This window comes from Ciconia boyciana, chromosome 5 (genome assembly GCF_034638445.1).
Source record: "Ciconia boyciana chromosome 5, ASM3463844v1, whole genome shotgun sequence".
Classification (NCBI taxonomy): Eukaryota; Metazoa; Chordata; class Aves; order Ciconiiformes; family Ciconiidae; genus Ciconia; species Ciconia boyciana.
Genome location: NC_132938.1, coordinates 27,592,292 through 27,615,990, shown reverse-complemented (window position 1 = coordinate 27,615,990; position 23,699 = coordinate 27,592,292). Strand labels below are relative to the sequence as shown.

General features: G+C 36.7%; 1 protein-coding gene across 1 annotated transcript in view; it reads right to left on the bottom strand.

Moving 5' to 3' along the window:
- Window positions 1-7,250: 7,250 nt before the first annotated feature.
- Window positions 7,251-23,699, bottom strand: part of SLC30A9 (solute carrier family 30 member 9) — a 39,243-nt gene continuing 22,794 nt past the window's right edge. The window contains exons 15-18 of the mRNA XM_072861395.1: window positions 23,359-23,524; window positions 17,613-17,742; window positions 15,099-15,212; window positions 7,251-13,607 (exon numbers count right to left, since the gene is read on the bottom strand). Coding sequence (XP_072717496.1) covers window positions 13,563-13,607; window positions 15,099-15,212; window positions 17,613-17,742; window positions 23,359-23,524 — 455 coding nt within the window. The 3' untranslated portion in view covers window positions 7,251-13,562. The remainder of the gene's footprint in view (window positions 13,608-15,098; window positions 15,213-17,612; window positions 17,743-23,358; window positions 23,525-23,699) is intronic.

Here is a 23,699-nt window from a genome sequence, read left to right as displayed (position 1 = left end):
TACTTTCTAATGATGATTGTACCGTGTAGAGTAAGTACAGGTTAGGGATAGACCTTTACCCGATATTGTACAAAAAAAAAGTGCATAGTGTAATATAGACTAGTAAGGTTTTTGTGACAATTTCTATAGGATGTGTGAATTGTTTTCTATGTGGCAACACACATTTCTTTTAAAGAATATAAAATCTTAGATAATTTTTTAAACAGTCAATATTTTTTAATTATAAAGACATTTGTTACCTACAGTTTACTATTTCAGGTGTTAATTCTAATTTGAATATTGGTTTTATTACTACATACCTCCAGTTCCATTTGTTCTGTTGCATAAAAATGCACAATAAAAGTTCGTCTCTGGTTAACCTGTCTCTCTCTTTCTCTATAGGCGTTGTTGTGTCGGTGTGACAGCCGTCACAACTGGTTCTCACTGTGAATATACATTAAAAGTTTTAGACTTAGATTTATATAAAAGGCTAGAGGGTTGTCTTTTGCATTAAATGCTTGTTTGGTATGAAGCACCAGCAAGTGCAGTGAAAGATTATGAAGAATTCAAGTATGAATGTAATATAAATCATTTTCACCTCAAAATAAAACCACGTATATTTATACGCTGGTTAGATAGAAAGGCCATTCAGAGAAAGTACCCATCTGCAATCTTAAAACCTGGATTTTCAAGCGGTGAAGTTTAAATCCCATTTTAATTCAAAATTCAGTGATGGCTGAATGTCTCCTGTTCTCTTAAACACCTTAGAAAATCCCGACTCCAAATAATTTGTAGAGGAATTACGGTGACAAACATTCACCACGGCAAACCCTTCTGCTGGGCTGTGAAGCAAGACGGGCCTGGCCACAGGCTGGTGTCATCCGTTATCACAGAATCATAGAAACGGTTGCCAAATATTTCCATTATAAAACAATGCTTTCAGGTGCCTGTAATGTTGCAAAACTAACCGGGGTTGGGCTGACATTTTCTAGATCAAGGGATTCAGCCTACTGTATTTTCTGTGAAAATCCTCATTCGTGAAACCCTCACCAAAATAATTTCAGGTGATTCTTAGAAATGTAGGTGAAAAAAACTGTGTTAATCCCTCTGAAAAAAATTATAATTAACATCTCTTTGGAAAGCTCTGACTTCCCAGACCTTTGGGGCATGACTTGAAATGTCAGAGGGTAGATCCAGAGGCAGGAGTGAATGGGGATGGGCTATGGGGAAACCGATGGGGTGATGGGGCAGTACAGGCAGGAAACTGGCAGGGAAAGCTGGCAGGGAAGGAGAGCATGTAGGTAAGGAACCAGTAGCAGCAATTGGGTTTTTGAAACTTGGAAAGATGAGGTCTAACAGAGGAGTCTATAAGAAGGTGATAAGCATCAGAGGTAGCGACTGGGGCTGGACAGGCAGAGCGAAGGGGTAAGGAGGAGGTCCCTGGGATGGGGGAGAACCACACCTGGGAAATAAGGGGAACAGACGGCACAGCTGGGGGGTGTAATTCAGTAATGTCGCATTTTATTACTCTTCCACTAAATACCTGTTAAACATACTGGCAAGGCAATAGTTAAACTGTGCTGGTCCATTCAGAAGCATGGCCCACAGCTGCTGGCAGTTGTGCCTTTGCTGAAGTACCAAGATGTCCCTGAAGAGGACCTTTAACATCAAAGTCAGCCATTGAATCTCACGCGTATGAAGGAATTTATTTTTTACCTCATTGGCTTAGAACAAGCTCATGTGCAAGCTCACATTATAAAAGTCTTTGTAATCTTTTTTTAACAAGACTACTCAAGTTGCAAAATCTAGCCCTCAGGAGTTCAGCTAGGTGGGAATTGCTGTTTTCTCTGCCGCCTTTCCTCTGCTGAGGCACCTCTGTGACTGAAGCCAGTGGAAGGAGGAGTGTCAGAATAGGAAATGCTTCCATCACGGTGAGGAGACTGAAGCATCGGAGTCCCAGGGAACACAGCATGAGGTGGCATGTTTCAACCTTCAGCCCGCTATGCCCAAAACTGGGGTAGTTCTACCTCTTCTTTCATAGGGGTTTTGTGAAGATTCATGCTACTGAAGAACCAGAGCTGTAGCGCTAAGCACAACAGAGAAGCCCTTGAAGAGAGTAACAACCCTGCCTGCAAAGTAGTTTGAGTGCATGCAGTACATAAAACCAGGCCATGGATCAAATGACGAGGATAAAACAAAATACCAAATCACTGCTGAAGGAGCAGCATCCTCCTGCGGGAGGCTGAGGCATTGGGCAACAGCAGCCTTGTAGAGTAGACATAAGGACTCCCAGGCACAAGGAGACTGAGTTACATTTGCACAGCAGCGTCAATTTTGCTCTCTCCTAACATCTGAGTCCTTAAGATACTGCCTTCACCATGTTCTCATAGCTTTGCAATCACACAGCACAGACAACAACGCAAGATGAGTACCAACTTGCAAAGTTTAGCTTTGGTTTGTAAACACGCACATAGATGATATCTCAAAAAGAACAGGGAAGAACAAACTCATCTTTCCTTACCTGGCAGTTACTTATGCTCATCTGCACCTCGGGTGACTACAAATGGTCCCCAGGTGCTTCAGCAGGAGGAGAGCATGAATACAGCTCCAGGTGACAATCATATAGATCTTAGTTATTGATAGATCAAACCAATACCACTGATGTGACTTGAGCACTCCTTGAGCAGGGCCTGTTTAAATCAAAGGCTCTGTCCTGGTTATTTCCTAGCAAGTTCATACATGAAGAGCTCTGCAGGTATAAATCCTCCCTGCCCCGTGGAGTCGCTTGGAATACTTGGCAGATCTCGGTATATGACCTTGCCCTGTGAATACAAAAACCCTCCTCCATAGACTCTTCAACATCTGAAGTATAAAAGCAGCTTCTACTGCAGATGTATGGTGTTAAGGGGAAAAAAAAAAAAAAAACAAACCTACACCAGCAGATTAATTACCTGAGTCAAGAGAAAAAAAAAAAATCTGATGTGAACTGACATAAGTGTGTTGGGAAAAAGCTAAAAAACCTTTTGTCCTTAAAAACACTATAAACTCTCCTACTCATCTGGCAGATATAATTGCCACAACCACGGCAGTCTTTGTAAGAAAATGGAAAGCAACAGGTTTGCTAATGACTCAAAGTAGTTTCCCATTAGAAAAGTTAGTATTAAATTTAATTCCCATTTAGCAACAGGGTCAGTAGTACAGCAGAAAAAGTCTAATTAAGCCTTTCAAAAATGCCTTGTAGTAACGTGAGTGAAAAACTGAAAAGTCTTCTTGCAAAAGGATGTGAATCTGAAAGAGCCAACAACTGAACTACTTATTGAACTGATGGAAAGAGGGATTTTTTTCTGAAGGATAATCCAAAACGAGAAGCAGAGCAGCAAGCAGTTCTAACAATCTCTTGACAAAAGGAACATGAAGGAAACACCCAGGCCACCTTTCCCATCCACGGCATCAGGAAGACAGTTCCAGGGAGAGACTAATCTCCAAGAAAAATAATTAACCTTGGCGTGTTCGTAAACCCACCAAACGCTAGCCAGAGCATCGCTGCACATCTCCCCCGATGATCCAGAAGTGTCCAATTCTCTAATGAGCAGGTGGAGCTCTTGGAACACAGACTTTGGAATTAGTCTCCTCTACCCAAAACTCTTTGTTTTGAACCACCTGGAGACTGAAGCTATATACTGAGGGTCAGAACCAAGGAAATCAGTGTAAGGCATAAAGGGGAAGGAGCAGAACAGGTCAAAATCCACAAGTTTCGTATAGGCCTACTTACAAGTAGCAGTCGTCCTTTGCTAAGTTCTCTGTGATGAGATAATATGAGTATTCATCTATTTCCTTCGATCAAAACCTAAGCTCTTAGTGGAAGCAACAGATCTGAGCTGTTTAGAGAAGGTAGGAACAATTAGGTTCTAAGAAAGCTTGGCTTTCTTCAATGGCAGAAGAAAGAACAAATGCCCTCATATTTATGCTTGGAGAGAATTAAGAAATGTGAACAGCGTATCTATTCAGGAGCTTCACTCCAGCAAGACGTAAGTGTTTGGGGTCATAAGTAGGCATATCATGGAAATTTTGCACAACCACAACTTGAAAGAGGAACATTTCCTCATTCAAATTCAACAATTATCAAAGCGAACATTATTTCATGTCTATAGCCATGGGACCAAATCTTAAAGGCAGAGATCTCATTCAACATTAAGAAACAAGACACCACCACAAATGTGGCTCCTCCTCTCTCATCCCTCTGCTATTTTTCTCTTTATCCCTTGTATTTAATAGACCATTACCTGCTGAAGGAAATTAAAGGCTGCAGGAAGACTCTCCTATGAGGAACTCATCCCCAGGACTAGACTTGGGGTGCCTTGCCAGTGCCTCAACCTCAGTCTAAGGCTAGGTCTGAAAGACCACCATGCAAGAAAGAGGTGTATGATTTTCATTGTTCTCTGCTCACTTTTGTTCTGCTGAGGATACATCATTTTGATCCATTCTCCAGGTGGAGTGGGGCTAGAAAATGGGCTGTCAGGAGAAACCGAGAGCTGCCAAAAGTATTCTCCCACCAAGGAATTCATCTGAGCTCAGCCCTAGATGTCTTGCTTTGACATCAGCTTTTGGTAAGGATTAGCACTGACATAACTTTAATTTATCCTTAGCATATAGAGGTCAAAATTATGCACCCCTAGCAAACAAAATGAGCAGAGAATGTGCAAAAAACATACATCTCTATCCAAGTCACTTGAAAATTGTTTCTTTTATGTACATTGGAGATTGAGGATATCAAAGCAATAAATTGTCATAAAACTATTCAAATTTCTCCCTGTTGTGAAGAGCATCCCTTCCATTTCTATTAACTTCTTTAGCTTGCACTGTAACACATGATGGCATAGCTCAGGTATCCCCTTGTAAGGTGTCTTGCTTAATAGACGTTTCATTGCTCAGTTTTCCCTACCTTCTTCCTCTAATGTCAGTCAGTCTGAGTGGCTAAAGACATTAAAAGCAGCCACACAGGGTTCAACCACAGGTCTGTTAAACCCCTTTATGCTGTCTCTGACAGCCAGATTAAAACATAGGGCAGAACATAGAACACCACAAGTTTGGTCTTCTCAAAGCTACAGCCTCACTGAAATGTCTTCCTTTCATCAAGGTTTCCAGATTGTCCAAATTGTTTAGAGTCTTCTTCCACAGTATTTTTTATTTTTGCTAAGATAACTGGTCTGTTTCATGAGAAAGACAATCGGTGAGGTACAAATCTACAACCAAAGATACCTACATACAATTATAACATGCAGGGAACACAAGGTCACATATGAATGTATTGGTATGCCCCTCAAATGCAAGATGGATTTTCTTTAATACTGCAGCTTGCTTTGGAAAAAACATTTCGACCCTAAACTTAATTCTTTGTGTATCCAGAGTGGCCTGATTTATTTCAATGGTAAACTGCTGTTCAATCAGTATTTCTGGAAAAAAAAAAATTTCTCCAAAACACTGAGTATCAGGTTACACTAGAGCACTGAGTAACATTTAAGCCACCTCGTTTGTAGGAAAGAGGGCCTAGAAAAGATCCTACTACTAAGCCCCAATTCAGCAGCAGAACTACTGAAAGAGTCTAAATTTAAAAAAAAAAAAAAATCACTACAGAACTTGGGTAAGTCAATATGGGTAATTTACTAGAGGCAGAGCTGGCACGGCTTCTGTGAAGGCAGAAATTATGTCCCTTTCCTAAGGTTTTCAAAAAGTTTAATTCAAATGGTAAAGGAAGGTTCCTTTTCCATGATCTTTTCATGAAGTCTCCCATAAAATATTAGGAAAGACAGACAAAATTGATTCTTGAAGAGAACTGTTAAGATCACCCCCAACCAGCTGACTGCAAGGTCCCACTTCAACACATTACCAACCATTTAAGACAATTATTTAAGAATGGCCCTTCAACAAATGCCACAAATGGCAAATAAAGGATTTTGAAGATTCCAGGTTACATTAAGTGAAAAGACAGAGCTCTCTCCCTCTTGAAATGGCTGAGACCATCTGCCTGGTTATTCAGACAGCCCAAAAGACAGTCCAATATTCGGACCTGACCTCAGACAGACATGGCCCTGAAGTCAGTCACTTCCCTGCTCAGGCAGATTTTGTGTCATTTGGTTCATTTAAAAAAAAAAAAAAAAAAAAAAAGAAAAAAAAGCCAACACACACAAACCGAAACTGTTGGCAATGGTATCACCACCCAAAAATAATGTTGCTGAACGCAGGAGGTGAGTTTGTGACACACAGCCTTTTGCAACCTGAAGACCACACATTACTGTCCAGTGTCCCTGCAAGAAAATCCCTTGAGAAAGGGAGTCTCTTAACTATGAAATGAAACATCTTTAGCAGTCAAGACATATGTTGCATATCCAAAATCCTTCCTGCAGTGTGTTGCTTGACCACCTTACTTCTGATATCTGATACCATACAGACAAAAACTCCAGTTTTTTAAGTTTGTCCACTTTATCACCCAGGCTTCTTGCATTTTTGTCTCTTCTTTCCAACCACATACTGATTTTTTTAGCCCAATTATAAGTAGTTCTTTCCATAACTGGATTAATCACCAGTTTTCATCAGTCTTAGTGATAAAAAGTGGCACTTTAATGAACCAAACAGTATGTTAAATCCTTTCTAAGCTGACTAATTTCAAGTGAACGATACCTAGCTTTTTCTTAAGAGACTTGGACAGCTTTTCTGGGATTGTCAAACTACAGTTACCATGTAAGTCCAACACATAAACCCAACCTCTTCAAGAACTTCTCCATACCCTTGACTATACACAGACATGCAACCCACCTGCCTTACTACCTTTCTTCACGTCATCCTTAGATCTGGATCAGGACTGGTAGTCCAAACTGGAGACAGTGCCAGTGGGGCCTCTGAGCCAGGCAGAAGAGCTTCTGCACTGGGGAAGAAACTGCACTCTTCGGGGCTGGGGGTGAAGAGGATGAAAGGCACAGTTGCCAGTGAAGTACGGAGTATTAATAAATACAGCTTGGCTATTCTAGGCAGGTTGCTCACGTACCGAGTGCATACTATTTAACAGAGTGTGTACTGTCAACATCACAAAGGCAAACTGAGTAACTAGTACAAATAGATGGATATAACCTTTGTTTTGCATCCATAAAATACTGTTATATGCATTTTGAATTCAGAAACGTAGCAAGTCATCAACTGCCTAAAGCCAGTGTTATTGCTTACCTTTACAATATAGATAAAATTGCTTGAATTAACAGAACACCACCTTTACCAGCTATGTAACATTTTACTGAATAATTACAACTTCCAGATATTTTACAGGATGTACCGAATTCAAGTATAATTACAAAAGAAAGAACATATGCAGAGAAATATTTAAATGTCTACACTTCACAAATCAAAATGACTTCCCTCTACTAATATGAAGTAACCAAGACACAGAATGAAAAAGCCAACACACCAAAAAGCTGGGGGAGGGGGGGGGGGGAGGAGACACGACACAGGGACATTTGATTAAAAGGCTGCATGGAAAAACATGTTTCAACTTTGAGATCCCCCTTTGAAAGTTCTACCACCAGTGAAAATCCTCACCGTTGACTTTCAGACTTAATAAAATTTTGGCGATAGCCAAAATGCTTTCCAAATGCTTTAGGCATTTTTCAAGTGCTTCTTCTCACATAGTTCTTCAGCATCTTTAATTTGAAAAGAAACTTACAAAAAAAACTTTATATTACATCATTTATACAACACTGCATTTTTTTTTCTTCTGTCTTCAGATTTGAAGCAGCTGATCACAACCTCAGAAGTTTTAAATACAGTCTAAATTTAGGTTACAAAAATCAAATGTATCCTGGAGTATGGAGCTGTATTCCACTATTTTAACAGACACCTTCTCCCCATAACAGCACTATGAATGCTGACAATACAAAAATTTGACCAGGGTTACTGTTAGTGTAACACTTATAAAAAGTAACCAAGACCTTTTATTTCAATTGGTGGCTTTGATTTACACAGAAAAAAGAAATTGTCCTCAAGAGCCTCATGTAATATAGGATAGAACGAGAGTTTTCTGCCTATCTACTATATGCTATAGTAGCATATACTATATCTACTATCTACTATAATCTGTTATAGTATCTCTCTGTGGTATTTAAAAAATGTACATCCTTTTCACATTATGTTTTGAATGTTTTCTGTAACTCCTTTTTAGAAAGTGATGATTTAAGTAGAAATCGTGCTTATCCAGACATTTAAGCAACTTGAAAAATATGGACTAACATATTCACCAACGATTACATACATTGCAAGAATTCTGTAGACCTTAGAACACTGCACTTCCCCCTCCTCCCTCCCCCCCCCCGTAACATCTTCAGTATGGTGCTTCAATCATTTTCTGGCTAAAAGAATCAATTCATTTTCTCTTTAATTCACACCAGCTCCCATTTCCACAATTAAAATTAATCACCCTCCACTCACCAAATACATACCTCACCAACAAAGCTCCAGACTGAGCTTACACCATCACCCTTAGCAATAAGACTAAGTTTTCAGAGGGCAAACAGGTTTACGCCTGCAAGACTGAATACCGTACTAGGCAACAGTTAAACGGAGGCACTGATTTTCATTACGGGGCGGGGGGGAGGAAGAGGAGTTTTTGCTGGGGGTGGGAGGGAGGAACCACCCAACTATCTGAATATTGCTAAAAGAAAGAGAATGTCATACTACACAGTTTTATGCATTCTAATCAAGTATCATTTCTTACTGTTCTTTTCCTCTCCAATCATCATTTCTTATTTCTGGCCACATTTCTCAGACTGTGTTCATCTTTTCCTATTCCCAAGTGCTCAACACCTTAGGTTTTTTCCTTCCTTGTATTCTGTTCTTTTTAGCACACACTTTGTTACAGTTTCTTTTCTTTTGCTTCAGCAAAACCTGATTGACCGCCGTTTCTATAGTCCATACAACCACACTCAGAGCTCCTGGCACATTTTATTTTCCTCAAAGGACATGCATTTCAAAAATCTGACTATTGTGCTTTAAAGCCTGGATTCCTATTTCTTTTTATATGTAATAAAGATATAGTCTACTTTTGATCTTAATTATTTGTGTCTTACTAACAAGAAAGGAAAAATTACTTATTTGAGCTACACAACCCCTCTACAAAAAAAAAAAAGCTTTTTGGTACACCTCAACTTCTCATTTACATTAAGCAGGTAAACTGCAAAAGAGTTGTCAGTTGTACTCTCTATTCAGAGCTAACAATAAGAACAGAAGCAGCATAATGCTTAAGCTAGAAGAAAAAAGCACATTGTCATTTTATATTCACTTCTGCAATGTAAGCCTTTAGGCATGTACAGAAGTTCAGTTTTTGTACAGGAGTCAATATTAATCAATTGTTCTATTCTACCAAGACAAAATGCCTTAAGAACATATGACCATAAAACGAAATACTTTTCTTTCAAATCTTAAACAATATGCTTCTGTGGATTCTTTTGTAAGAAACACATCTAAATCAACTTTAGAAAAAGGATTACTTAATTGAGAATTTTCAAAAATTGCCACACTTTCAATACACAAAAGCCTAAAAACTCTTTGCAGGAAGCCTGTATTTGATGCACTCATCATTAGTACAGGTACTTCCATAATGCATAATTTTTTCTTTGTTATGGGAAAAGAGTCAGCTAAAATGATAACAAATAAGGAGAACACAGAATTGCAATCAGTGTATTACCTAGACAAAACATACCTAAAACTCTTCCCCGTACTCCTCCTTATCAAAGAGGGGCCAGTAAAAATCTCTCAACAAAAACTGAGTCTCCAGATATAGCTGAAAAAACTGCACCTGCCACAATCAGAAAACTCTGGTAGTTTTGGCTAACATGATTTGTAGCTTTCAAAACAGCAATTACTACTGTCAACTATCAATGAACAAGAAGTACAGTACAAAATCCAGAGACCAAGAGTAGCATCTAGCCCTGCGATTAAAAACGTAAGAGGTACATAATGGCTTCCTCCTCTAAAAGCAAGAGTTATTAAAAAATAATAAAATCTGTGGGAATTCAAGGAAGGAGAAAAGCAGAGGCTAAAAAACTTTCAGCTTGAGTATGAGTCACAGAGGATAAAGGATGCAACTTGTCCTTAAAAAATATGTTCTCCTGTTCCCCAAGTCCCTGCTACTTCTAGACCAGAACACTCTGCAAACAGTCCACTAAAGTACTTACTACTACAGTATGCTTAATAAATGCTTTAGAAAGTGGAGGGGTAGAGGGAGACCACATCAAATACTGAATTCCACAGTGTACAAAGGAGACAATTTGGACTTGAAATTGATTCATGGGGGAAAAGTAATCACTTCAGAATTTTATCTTTTATGGAAAAACAAATTCTACAGGAAAACACTTATTTTTAGTGTTCAGCCTACTTTGACTTAAAATACACTAAGATCACTCAGTATATTGGAACACTAAAACAATTTTTTCAAACACTAAGTTTTACAGAATTATGAGACATTGTGCAACACATAAGCAATCTTTCACAAAGCAGAGGGCAATAGTACTTCAAACACAGTTTGAAAAAATAGAACCTGCAAGGCCAGTCTACAAAAATACATTTTAAAAGACTACACCTTAATTGAAAAAATCCTAGAATGTAACTTTATTGTTAGCTAAATCCTCACTCCTTTTCCTTAAAAATCAATCTAAAAGAAACATTATGCAACTGCATTTGTGATAAGGAAAAAATCCACTCTAAGTTTTCTTTAATTCTGAGGATTCTGTCACGTAAATGTATTCACTAAACATTTTCCCCAAAAACACTAAAACAAAAGTAAACTAAGTACTGGACCCACATCACCTCAAGTTTTAGATCATAAAGGCAGCTAAGAAAAAAAGCAGTAAAAATGTCAAAACTGTTAAAAACAATCTGCAAATTATAATATATATTAAAATGTAACAGCTTGGAATTACTTTTTCTTTCCAACCTGACAGGCTCAATGAATCAGTATTTTCATCCAACTGCAAGACGTGTAAACTTACAAGGTATTGCCAAAACTGGTCTGCCTGCCTTTTTGTGGTACATCACCATCCAGGTCATTTTTAAAAATGGAACTGGGTCCTCAAACTATGTAACTGTGATGTACCCAAAAACATTCAGGTTCTGGCTTCTTAAATTTAACATATTGTGATGCTATAATCAATAATGTAACTGGGAGACAGGGATCTGAATTTTATCTTGGAACACAAACAAAAGGTGTGTGGATGGGTATGCTTCTGACTCAGATAAGGAAATTAAGATCAGAATTCATACGAACTACATCTCTGAAGAATAAGAAAACATTTTTATAGGCTTTTGGAGCAGATGCCCTGTAAGAATTATAAACTCATGCCTCCTCTTAAACAAGATATGGGAACACTTCGGTATTGAGATAACATTTACTAACCTCTCAGTGAAATTTCTGCCCTGCAAAGTGCATACTACCACTATTCATTCATCAGTAACTCCAGCATACAAACCACTTAGATCACATTGGCTGTCTTCACTAACCCCCCAGTAAGAACATTTTCCCAGTTTTACTTCTCTTCAGGTTTTTAAGATTTCTGGAATAACGTTTCTGGGTTTATTAAGGTGTTTATTCAAATTCAAAATCCATATAAATATTCTAGAAAAAAGAAAAGAGGTTATGCATTATCAGATGCCAGTGGTCTTCATGAATAAGATAACATCAGCAGAGTGCATACCGAGATGAGAGACAATAGGAGAAATTAGGAGATAGGGTATTTCTCACAATAGGAGAAAGCCAGATGAAGTAAGCCTTCTTTTGGATTAGCCATAAGCAGCTAATATGCTATAAAGAAGCCAACAGTGAACAGGGATTATGGGCAAGAGTACTAAAGAGACCCCTTCACCCACAATTAGTGTATGTGAAGTCCTGTCTGTAACTAAACTCTGGAATGTTTTTCTACTTAAAATGACCAGCATGCAAAGTGCTTCGCAGTTGTCAGAAGGCATGCTATTTTAAATTCTCATAATTCACTGGTAAGTGACACTTAGTATGAAACAAACATTCTAAAAAGCTTTCAGTCAAATCTGGACATATTGGTCTCCACAATTACTATTTGCTGCAATGCCTGTAATTTAATCTTAAGTTGATTGTTGAAGACTTGTGTTTCATATCAACATTTCTTCTTTCAGCAAGTCAGTCATTACTCAGCAACTGAGTCACTAGGAGTATCTTATTACCACCTCTCACCCATGAGCAATTCTCATTTTACTGAAATATGTTAAAGTGCATAAAGGATTTTCCTCAGAGTTATTTATATGCAGTTATTTCACTAATATTTCAACTTGCATGATCAGTACTCATGGCCTTATTAATAAAGGCTGGGTCTCAAAGAATCTGGTACAACTTGGATGCCTACTGCAGAAAGCCTTGAGGCTGATTATATACAGTGCTAGAATTGCACATTTCAAAGTTACAAACTCTAAGCAGTTATCTCACGATTGTTGAGGACCACTGATAGAATTACTTTACTTTCCCAAACAAGCAAGGTCAATTCTTAATAAACACAAAATAAACGGTTTAGAATTCAGATAATAGATAATGTCTAGAGGTAAATAAATTAAAAGTACAATGTATTCATTTGTTTAATTATAAATAGTTCTAATACATTTTTTACTATTGTAACTTCCAACTACATCTCTTACACCTTCTAGCAAAGACCATATCTGGCAATACAGCCTATTAAAAGTATAAAAAGCCAAAAATGCCAGGTAACTTTTAATAAGCACTACCATAAATATCTCCCAGATTACATCTGAAGATACTTACAAATAAGAGAACAAGTGTCAAAGTAGGGAAAAAAGAACAAAATTTAAGCAGAGGAAGTTCACTGAAATCTCTACACAGTAATTTCTTCACAATAACTTAACATACTCTGGCTAACCACATACAGCTGACTCCACTGAGGAGAAAAACCTTGTTTTTCTGAAGTGCGGCTGGTAATCACAACACTGGCAAAAAGCAGGTTTCCAGGTCATGGTACTTGAGAGAAGGCCAGCGCCTGTTTGAAAGAATTTCTCTCATAGAAAAGAAAAACTGTGAAACAATCACACAGTTGAAATATTATAATTAGTTTAAGGTTGGCAGGTTCCACTGGAACAAACTCTTCCTAGCTAATCTTAATATCTCCCAAGAACCTTTAATGATATCTTGAAAGAAACTAAAGAAGTGCAAACTGACTGCAAAGGGACACAAACGGAAAAACTAAGTGTGTTGTATGTTTTCAGGCAGCTATATTTGTGTAACTAAACCTCAAGTCTTAAGTTCTGAATTGCAGTAAATATACTCTGACAAACTCTCCTGTGGAATTTAAATCAAGTAGCTTCTTAAAATTGATTTTGCCATGGAAATCTTTGTCTGCAAGTCTAGTGCTCTCCCAGAAACAGAAGCAGTGCTAACAGTCCAGGAAGCCTACAGCAAAAGTAAGCAAGGTATGGTGCTGAGGTCACTGCAATTTCAGAAGCTTTTCAGCCCTTTACATGACTTCTTTCCAAAATGGTAGCAACCTGAAGATTTCCTTCTGCCAAGTCTATAGGATCTCCAAATCCACATGACGAACATCAGGATTTCGTTGCTGAAATAAAATTAAAAACATTTTTATTGAAAATATTCAAACACATTTTTGCACATGGATACAAATAATGTACTTTTGGTATGAAGTTGGCAACTGGATAACAAATCCCCTTTTCTGGTAACATAGGGACTATTTTAAAATGAGGAATAGCTTCAACAAACATTGCCCATACTTAAGTAATTTTTTGAAGGCTAAGTCATCTTTTTATTTGACAAATACTTTTCAACATCACAGATAAATTATTTCTTATGCTTTATAAAGTATGAAGGAGCCCTCTTGATTTTAAAAGGGCAGTTAGTTTTTATATAAAACCATTCAAGTAAACATACATATGTCTCACTTTAAGAAAGTTTTAACAGATACTTTTGTGAATAATGGAGAAGATTGCTGAAATAATTTGTTCTATGCCATTGAAGCTATTTATAAAGATTCAAAATACTGTTTCTATTGAGAAATATGAATTTTCTGATATTGTAGAAATATGTTATCGTCATTATATGGATTGTATAATCCATGAGACGTTTACTGAAAGTCACCAATTTCAAAGTCATCCAGCATGTGAATCTGACTAGCATATTTAGTAAAGCAATCACAGAAATCCCTGCCTATACCAAAAAACAGTATTCATGTTTATAAAATAATTAGTCATGACCCTACTCTTCAAAAACCATGAAGAACTGGATCTGCTGGTGCAATTAAACTCAAAAATAATATTTTTATTTTTAAGCAGCACCACTCTAGGGATAGAAACTAAAACTAGAATATTTATCAAATATAATAAGCAAGGACAGCCATGCTCTTGAGCAGTGTCTCCTGATGACTGGAAAAGGCAGTCATGACAGGACTGTATTTGTCTGGCAGTCAGTATACTTGTAGTTGTGTATTCATGCCAGAAAAGGTAAGATTAACAGCCACAATATAATTATAAAATTAAAAATGGAAACAATCCTTTGTTGCATCAACCAAAGTATATTTAAATTGCAGAATAAAAAAAAAAGTAGTAAGAAAGTTATGACAGGCTTATAAAAGAAGTAAACACTGTACTGCTTCGAAAAGAGCAAAAATTGTCGAGTAAAGCCCTCATCACACTCTAATATAGTTGATATAATGCTAAGTACCAGATTTAAAAAAAAAAAAAAAAAAATTTACATTTGCTTCTCTACAACCAAAACAGAATTCAACAGCCTGTAAATAATGTGACATTCTGAGAATACAGTAACAAAGACACAACCAGGTCTCAATTCACAAAAATATTGTTCTACAGTGGTATAAAATTGAACAAAATACGTAACAAATGGATCAATGGCAAAGTAAGGGTTTGCTGCTGGTCAGAACTTAGTTAATGATACTATAGCAAGAAAATTTGCATTAGGATTATCAACCTCTTCTGCTCTCCCATATTTACAAACAAAATCCCAAAAAGTAGATGCAGCGATATTGTTTAAAATATATCGCAGAATAAGCACTCCCTAATAAGCAGCTAAATTTTACCTTTAGGTCCTTCTCAAGTCTGTCTACTTCAGCTCCCAGTGTGTCAATGATATTCTCACCATGCTTAAGCATGAAGGCTTCTAACTCCTCAAGGGTTTTCACTTGTTGAATTTCCTAGGAAGAAGTCAAGTTTAAGAGGTTGAGATGAGGGAAAGAAAAGAAAGGAATAACACTACAGAGGGTCCTGACATATTGGGGGGGGGGGGGAAACAAACACTTTTCAGCTTTTGTCATTTCCTTTCAAAATGTCATCTGTTCTTATGTCTCAAAGACACAGAAGAGTAGCATCTATTCAATGAAAACAGCTGGCTTACCATTACACCTGCACTTGATATAAAACCTTCTTCTACCTTTAATGGATTTCCTCCTGTATCTGCCAAGTAAGTTTGAAGAATTCCATTCATTTTCTAGAAGTTTCTGGGGTATCCCGTGCTCACAGCAAGGCAGAGCAAGGTACCCCTGTGTATTCTTCCCTCATTTTCATACATTCTTGCTATTCCATTACACTGCTTACACTGGGCACCACATTACCAACTCATCTGAAAATCCACAGGGATTACTAAGAATGCTGCTGTAAATACTGCTCCTCCATAATATCAAAAAACTCAAAGATAGCTGATAGGAACTCAGACTAGGAGACCCACAGCGTACGCAACTGAAGGAATGAGGTTAAGGAAGACCTGATGCTATGCTCCTCCCTCCAAAAAACCACAGACATCAGAAGCACCAAAGCAGGTAGTACAGCGTTATCATGAGCTTTCCTTAGAGGTCTCACACCAAGTTGGCCAGAAGCCATTTGCCCTGTAGTATCTCAGCCATAGTTTAGGTGATATAGCTGCAGTATGTTTAGGACAAATAGGTTATTGCCAACAGACAGAGTAATGATGAAATACCTAATTCTTCTTGTGTATACAACTACAACACAACATCCATTTCTCTCCCCCCACCCCTAAAACTGAAGAGGAATAATGTATTTGAGTAAGCTTAAAAGATACCCCGACCACAATAACCTATGGCTACAATCACAGCAAGTCTAACAAGAAACAGAAACGAGATTAATCTGAATGACAACATTTCAGCAAATATTTCGCAGCTTTAGAAAGAGTAATGTTAATAGCAGTGCCAGTTGAATGAGCTAATTATTTGAAAAAAATATAGATCAAAAGGCAAGCACTATGTCTGCCCTTGACTTCGGGTGGCTGAGTCCTGCTGAAAGCAGCTATCCTTCAACAATGGTTTTATAGCTGACACAAGGTTACTACATGAAACTACAATGACCTGTGTAAGAAACAGTTGCCAACCTAGAAACAATCAGGAAGAACTTTCCCAACAATACTAGTTGGAAGAACCAGCGAAGGTTGTATGCAATCGCCAAAGGGAATAGCGGGTAAAGAAAAAAAGCTAACAAAGCCTTTGAAAAGTAGCGTACTAAACAGCTGCAACAGCAAAGCAACTGAGACTTGGCAATATAAAACCAAGCAAACCTGCAGGGCCTCAGTTGTACAAAGTTGATAGCACTCTTCCTCTCAGAAATGTATTAAATTGAAATCCAATACATGAACAGATCACTTACTGCACTAAATATATAATATACATACATTCTTATTTTGACATTAAAGGGCGGTACTTTTTAAAAGCTGGGACACTAACTGTTTAAAAAATTGCAGTAATTGAAATGTAAACTCAGATAACTAAGTCATATTTAACAGACAGACATAAAATGCGGGCATCTGACATCTACTTTTCATTTTGAAAGGGCAGCAAAGAAAGAAATCTGTAGGTACACAAGCAAGTTACTGGTGAAAATGGGTAGGCAAGCAAAACATTTAGCCCACTTAAAACTCTCCTTGTAATTTAGATAAATTGTTCTTTACTTCATAGCTTTGCCATGTAGAATCCAGCTGAAAGCAGTTTTACATTTCTATATTGAAGAGAGAGATTAAGAAAAGCTACTCTGAACAACACTAAAATTGGAGACAGACACTTGCTTAAGGGTGGTTAATTGTTAAATGCTGTCAAAATGCTACGTCATGTGATGCAAGCAATCCATATTCAAGCCTAGTCTGAACGGCAGGACCTATAAACTGTAACACTGCCTCTTCAGCACCCAAGGCAAAGGGATCTGCCAAAACAGATGCTTATTCTCAGGTGACAGGCTTCCAGTTTTAACTAGAGATCTTGTAATTCAATAAAAATTTATTGGAAGAATTATGTTCTCATCAAAATTATTTTGGACAAATCTGTATTTTCTAACAAAAAAGTGAATTAAAAAAAAATCTGCCCTTCTCCTACCCAGGCCCTACTCAGCCCAGAAGTGGCTCTACTTCAGCAGCACACAATACGATTCCATGTACAGATATTTAACACACTAACACAAAGTAAAAACATCTGCAATCCTGCAAAATGAAGAAGTGGAATATCTCTCACCTACTTGAAAATCTTTTTAGACATACTTGAAATTGAAAAGTAAATATCAAATACTGGAAGTTACAAAATCATTTTCTTTAAACATACTTGTAGCAGCTGTTCAATGTCTTGTTTTTCCAGGTAAGAACGAGTAACAACCCGTCCATCAAAGTCTACTTCTGCCTTGAATCTCACTTTGCTCATTCCCATGTCTGTGGCTTTAACATCATGAATTGCTCTGAAACACATAATTTTTAAAGAAAATGTAGAACAACATAAAACAAACAACTAGCTAGTTTGACTTCTGATGTTAACAATATTGTCACAGTAAAATGATCCTGTAATTTTAAAAGGCCACTGCCTTTGACTAACATATCCTCATTTTGCCACCACACACTTCCATTAAATACTGATTTATATTTAACCGGTTCACCACTTCCACAGGTATCTGCTACACCAACACATCTATAAATGGGTCACTGTAATAAAAGACAGACTACAAGAAGCTTCGCAGATTTAGAACAAGACTAATAGTAACTAAAAAGACTAAAAAAAACCCATCCCACAATAGAAAGTGAGAACTTCCCTGTTCCGAGTTAAAACTTTCAAGTTCAATTTATTTGCTACTGCACAAAAGTTTTTGTGTATATACATATACATGACACTATTTAACAATCTTTAAGTACCCTCAATTCTGAGGTAAGGAACAATAATCTATTGTCAATTACTGAAAGCACACATTGCAATTATAGAAGTGTCCTTTCCTAGGTAACTACAATTGGTAAAGGCATGACCTTTTGGAGGATCTTCTATTTAAAGTTACATTTGATATAAGAAAAAGTTATGGATATTGTGTTTGGAACTCATTTTTGATCATACCGAATTACTGATCATGACTAATCACAATACAGCTGCTTGTAAATGCTGAAAATGTATATTTATTTAAAGGTTCCTAACAGATACTAGAAGATGAATGTTGCAATATGTTTATATTTTGGTCCTTTGAAAACTTATGTTTTTCTATAGCATAGTTTTGTTCTAGTTTGTTAGATAAACTCTGTGATGTGTGAATATAGGTAATAAACAAAAAGCCCTCTATTTTTCAGGGATAATAAGATACGAAGCAAACTCAGGACCCAGACATATTGTGGTGCATTTCAACAGTGAAATAAATATAAAATAAAATCATAAAATAAAATACTCTAGTTTTTTTTCTAATTAATTAACACAAACTTAGTTTATCTTTAAAGCCAAGTAGAATTTAAAATTGCCACTGCAGAGTAAGTTTCCACATTTTCCCATCAAGGCTAGAAAAAAAGTGGAGACCAAAATATGGGACATAAATCACAAAGAAGTTTCAAATTTTTGAAATTCTTTCTTCTGACATTTCCAAAGCAAAACAAGTATCTGAGGTCAACTATAAAATATTCCAAAGACTTTGGTTTTATTAACAGAAAAATGCAATCTTGACAGTTTTTTAAATTCTAACACAAAATTTAGATTCAGCAATAAAGCTCACTTGATGGAAAGTATTAAACTATTTTTCCCCATTCATTTTACTAAGTTGTGCAATTTCACAGCATCTTTAAATTTAGCATGCCCTTTGTCTTAAGCAAATTTACTCTTTCCAACTAGAAATGTTTCTTCTCATCTGAATGTTTATAAATCAGAACTAACTTCACAGGCGGTGCAGGAAGAAAGCAGAAGGCATATATTTCTAAGTAGCCTGCTAGAGTGAACAGCCAACAAAGAACAGGAGGCAGAAATTTAAGATGAACAGTCACAGGAAATGTTTGTGGAATATTTCTTGTAAAACTCGGGGTGGAGGAGAGGTAAGAACATTAAAAATGAAATAGAACATGAACTAAATACAGAGACACCAAAAAATGCATCTTAGTAAACATTTAAGCAGATTAAAAGAACTATCAGCTTACTGGTAGCAATAAAGAATTTCTAGCTCCAATCAAATGTACACAGCTATTCTGTGGGAAGCTACCAAATCAAAACAGCATTAACTGGAGTAACCTAACCGGCATCAAACTACCTCCTCACACAAGAGGGTATTTAAGATAATGGATGTGGTTCAATGAGGCTTATTGAAGAGAATTTGAATCCATGTGATTCAAAAATGTTGCAGATATATCAAGTGCCTACCAGAGCTAAGCAAGAAGATAACAAGAGATATTTGAGATTCTCATTAAGCAGGAACCTGATAAAATTCAGTGGAATGATGCATATTCGGCAAATATGAAGAAAAAAAGTCTACCTTACTGCTTATAATCTGTCCAGAAAAGATAAGACAGTGAGTCAGGAGGAGAAAAATCACTAATAATTCAAAAATACAAATGCCTATGCTAAAACTTCAAGCTACAAAGCTTGCTTATGGAAGCTTCTGGATGGCTAGTAGACACCATCAATTCAAACTAGGGAAAAGAGCAAGTTTCACATTAAAGAAAAATTTGTCAGAGGGCGTCAAGTTACTGGTTTTGCGCCATCAGTTGTAATACTTTTTTTTTTCCCTCCAAACCAGAATGACAGATTTTCTGGTACAACAGTAGAACAATTATCCAACAGCTATTACAATGAAGTAAAAATTAAAGATGAAACTGTCACTAAGAATAGTTTATGCCTAGGGATCCGTGATTACATTCCATAAGAACAGAATCAGGACAGTCTGTACCACATCATATATTTTATTTCACAGTTCTGAAGTGTAGGAGATTAGGATTTCAGTTAAGATGAACACAAGAAAGATTTAGGCACCAAAGGTGTGAATGAGAGTTAAGAATGGAATGTTTGTATAGCAAAAAAGAAAATCAAATAATTTTCCAGCTGAGAACAACTCTGACTGAATGCCCATTCTGGATCACAAATTAAATAAGGGCTACAAATAGAAATTACCAAGCAAAATGAAAAGAAAGGGGAAATAAATAGCCATGAGCCTAAAAAAGAAATTATGAAGTCCAGCAAACTGACAGGAGAAGCATAAAAAAAGGCATTGTGTGCAATGCAAACCAACATTTCTTAAGTATAGCAAAACCAAAGGATAACCTGGAAACACGCCTGCTACTAGATAGAAATGGTAAAATTGGTACTGATGATACAGAGTAGGCAGAAACATGCAATAATCATTGTTTTCTTGATCTAAAAAAGCAAAACAATGTATTAGTACAACAGAGCATCTCTCTATTAGTAGCAGAGAAGCATACTGGATATTTAAAAGGAAAAAAATGCTTCTAATTCAGCAGGCTCCACAACTTGCATTCAAGAGTAAAAAGAACTAAGAATAACTGTGAAGGCCAATTAATTTTTCATCCTGCAATACTGATGAGAATTAAAAAAAGAGTAGATTAACAACACTGTGACAAAATTTAAGAACGGCAAATGAGGCAATCCATTTAACTAAAGACAATTTCACCTGACAGCCCAAGGAAAAATAGTGAAAAAGGTGGGGAAAAAATTGATATATCAAGAGCATTAATTCCAGTCATTAATGTTTTATGGAATGTAGGTCTTGTCAAACAAGCCTGTAAAAAGAAAAAAAGGGGGGGAGGAAATCAAGATTTAGCTGAAAAAAATATCAACAACACAGAGATTATTTATTTTAGTAGTACATGAGTTAGTATTGTCTGACAAATCAAATACTTTATAATTAGCAGTGGAACATGATGTTCAGGTAAGCTACTGCTGGAGTAGGGAGTTAAGCAGTGGTGGTGCTGACGGGGGGGAGCGGAAATCAGAGCCTCTGGACCCTTTGGCCAATTTGGATCTAAAATACCTTCTGATGAATACTAAATGATTCCCTAATATATTCCCTTCATATTTGTCAGAACACATCTGAAAATAAAGATTGCAAACCCTCCCTGAAAGAACAAGGGAGGACTGTTCTGGGAAGCAGCAACTGCAAAAAGGATTGCATTGAGAACTCAGATACAGTTTGATAGGTGAAAACCCTGAAAGGTTGAAATAAAAAGAGCAAATATTAGTCACAGCTTTAGAAGCATACCAGTACTCAGGAGCTTTTTCTTTTACATTTGGTGTCAGCAAGAAAAACGTAAGAGTAGGACATACTACTACACAACTCCATTTAAGACAATGGGAGAGTTTGAATGTTCAAGAAAATGCTGAAACTCTTACAGGCCCAAAGCTATGCTGATGAAGCCTTTTGTACAAGTAGAAGAAATACTTGGTGCTAAAAGACTTCCTCATTTCACAGGAAAGAGTTGAAAACAAAACCAACCAAACTAACCAAAGGTTGGAATAAGAAAAAAATTAGAGTAGCTTTTTCCCAAAATTATGCCTAGTTACAAGCAAGGGTAATATACATTTACATCTCAGAGAATTTTGAGATCAAGACCAGGTGTCTTATTAGAAGATGTAAGTTAACCAATCTCAAGATATTAGGCTTGTTACAAGAACTTGGTCAAAAACGAAGTGTGTGCTAAAAGAAATCAAAGCGGATAATGTAATGGATCTAAGAAAGAGATCACTCAAGACAAAGTGCATACAGAAGGTCCTGCAAACAGTGGTATGAGAAGTACCTAAACGTGTTTCAGCTTCTAACCTTAAGAGAAACATGCAGTTTCTTACCAAGTCTTCGCTTTTTTTATTCTTCTTGCTTTTTTAAAATTAGGTTACTTCTTGTTTTAAAAAAGTGTCTACAGCAAGAAGGAGATGAACTAAGTCTGCTCTGTTGAGAAGTTATAGCCATTTACAAAATGGAATATAATATAAAATGGTGCTTGGGGTAGGAGAAATTTTATTTTTCCAGCCTGAGACAAGCAGAAGCCACCTGTGCACTTTGGAAAAGAGAACTACAGAAGTCATGTATAAATAACCACGTGAACTCACCTACTCACAGCACACATGCACCACCGTTCAGACTAATCCAGAGCCACCACAAATACTTTAACAGAGTTTAGTTACTGACATGTGAGAATTCTAACACAATTCTATTCCAAAATATGAATCTTGTTTAGTTTCTGGAATAAAGGGCATGTCGATCAGACCTGTTGCTTGCAACTGAGATGATGCAGCACTTAGTTTCTTTCAAGTATTCTGGTGTTAACTAATGGGCTTGGTTTTTTTCCCTCCAGAGGTCACTAATGACTATGAATAAAAAAAGCACTAAAATATTCCAGCTGATTTACACAGAAATATACTCCTGAATAAAGATTAAGAAGAAAATAAAAGGGGTTTGCTTCTAAATCAATGTTAATAGGGTTAAAGTAAGCTAAAATAGCTGCTTAAAAAGCATTTAAACAAGATTTCAGAATCATAATGAACTATAAGTTTATTTCATTACAAATTGCAGATTTACAAAGAAAGAGAAATTAGCATTAAGTTCATTCTGTAAGAATCTAACATGCAGAATCTATTACATCATAATACTACTGCAGCACTTCACTGCCAACTGCTACAGAATTCCAGACACTGAATATTAACAATAACAGAATTTAAATATTTAAGTGTTAATAACCTATAAAAGCAACATTACAGTATCATTTAAGTGCTTGCATTTCATGCATTTGAAAACAGTTTTAAGTTTGTGATGGCTTTCTCATTAAGTCATTGTCAACTCCTGTAATTAACGTAACTGTTAGAACATACTTGCAATTTTATTTCAGCTGTGGAACATCTGAGAGGTACAAGTATTCACTTACTTAAATTTTTAGCACAGAAATAGAAGTTAATAATAATTAAGATTCTAAAATCTCAATACAGAAGAATCTGCCCTAAAAATAATCAATCTCACCAGATTTCTCTCATTTAAAGTGCTTGAACTATTTTTTCCAAATGTTATTTTCTTGCTTTTTGTTGTTATTAGTAGAGATTGAGCTGTAAAGTTTCTTACCTTACCACGGGATCACTTTCCAGTAACTCAGTGAGTCGCTGCAGTTGTTCAGGTTGAATGGATCGTCCCAGCAGGGCTTCAGTGTTAGTGTAGATTAGAAATGCTGACACAGTTCCTAACAAAGTTCCAACACCTAGAGACCCCACACTGTCATAATAAGGGTTTCCTAAACAAGACATGTCAAATTAGTTTCACAGAGCACTTCTAAAACATAGCAGATAATTCAGATTCCACACTGAAAAGAGTACATATTTTGGGGGATTTTTTTGTTTTTGCTTTTTGGTGGGATTTGTTTGTTTTGGTTTGGGTGGGGTTTTTTTAATGCACTGGCAATTCTTTCC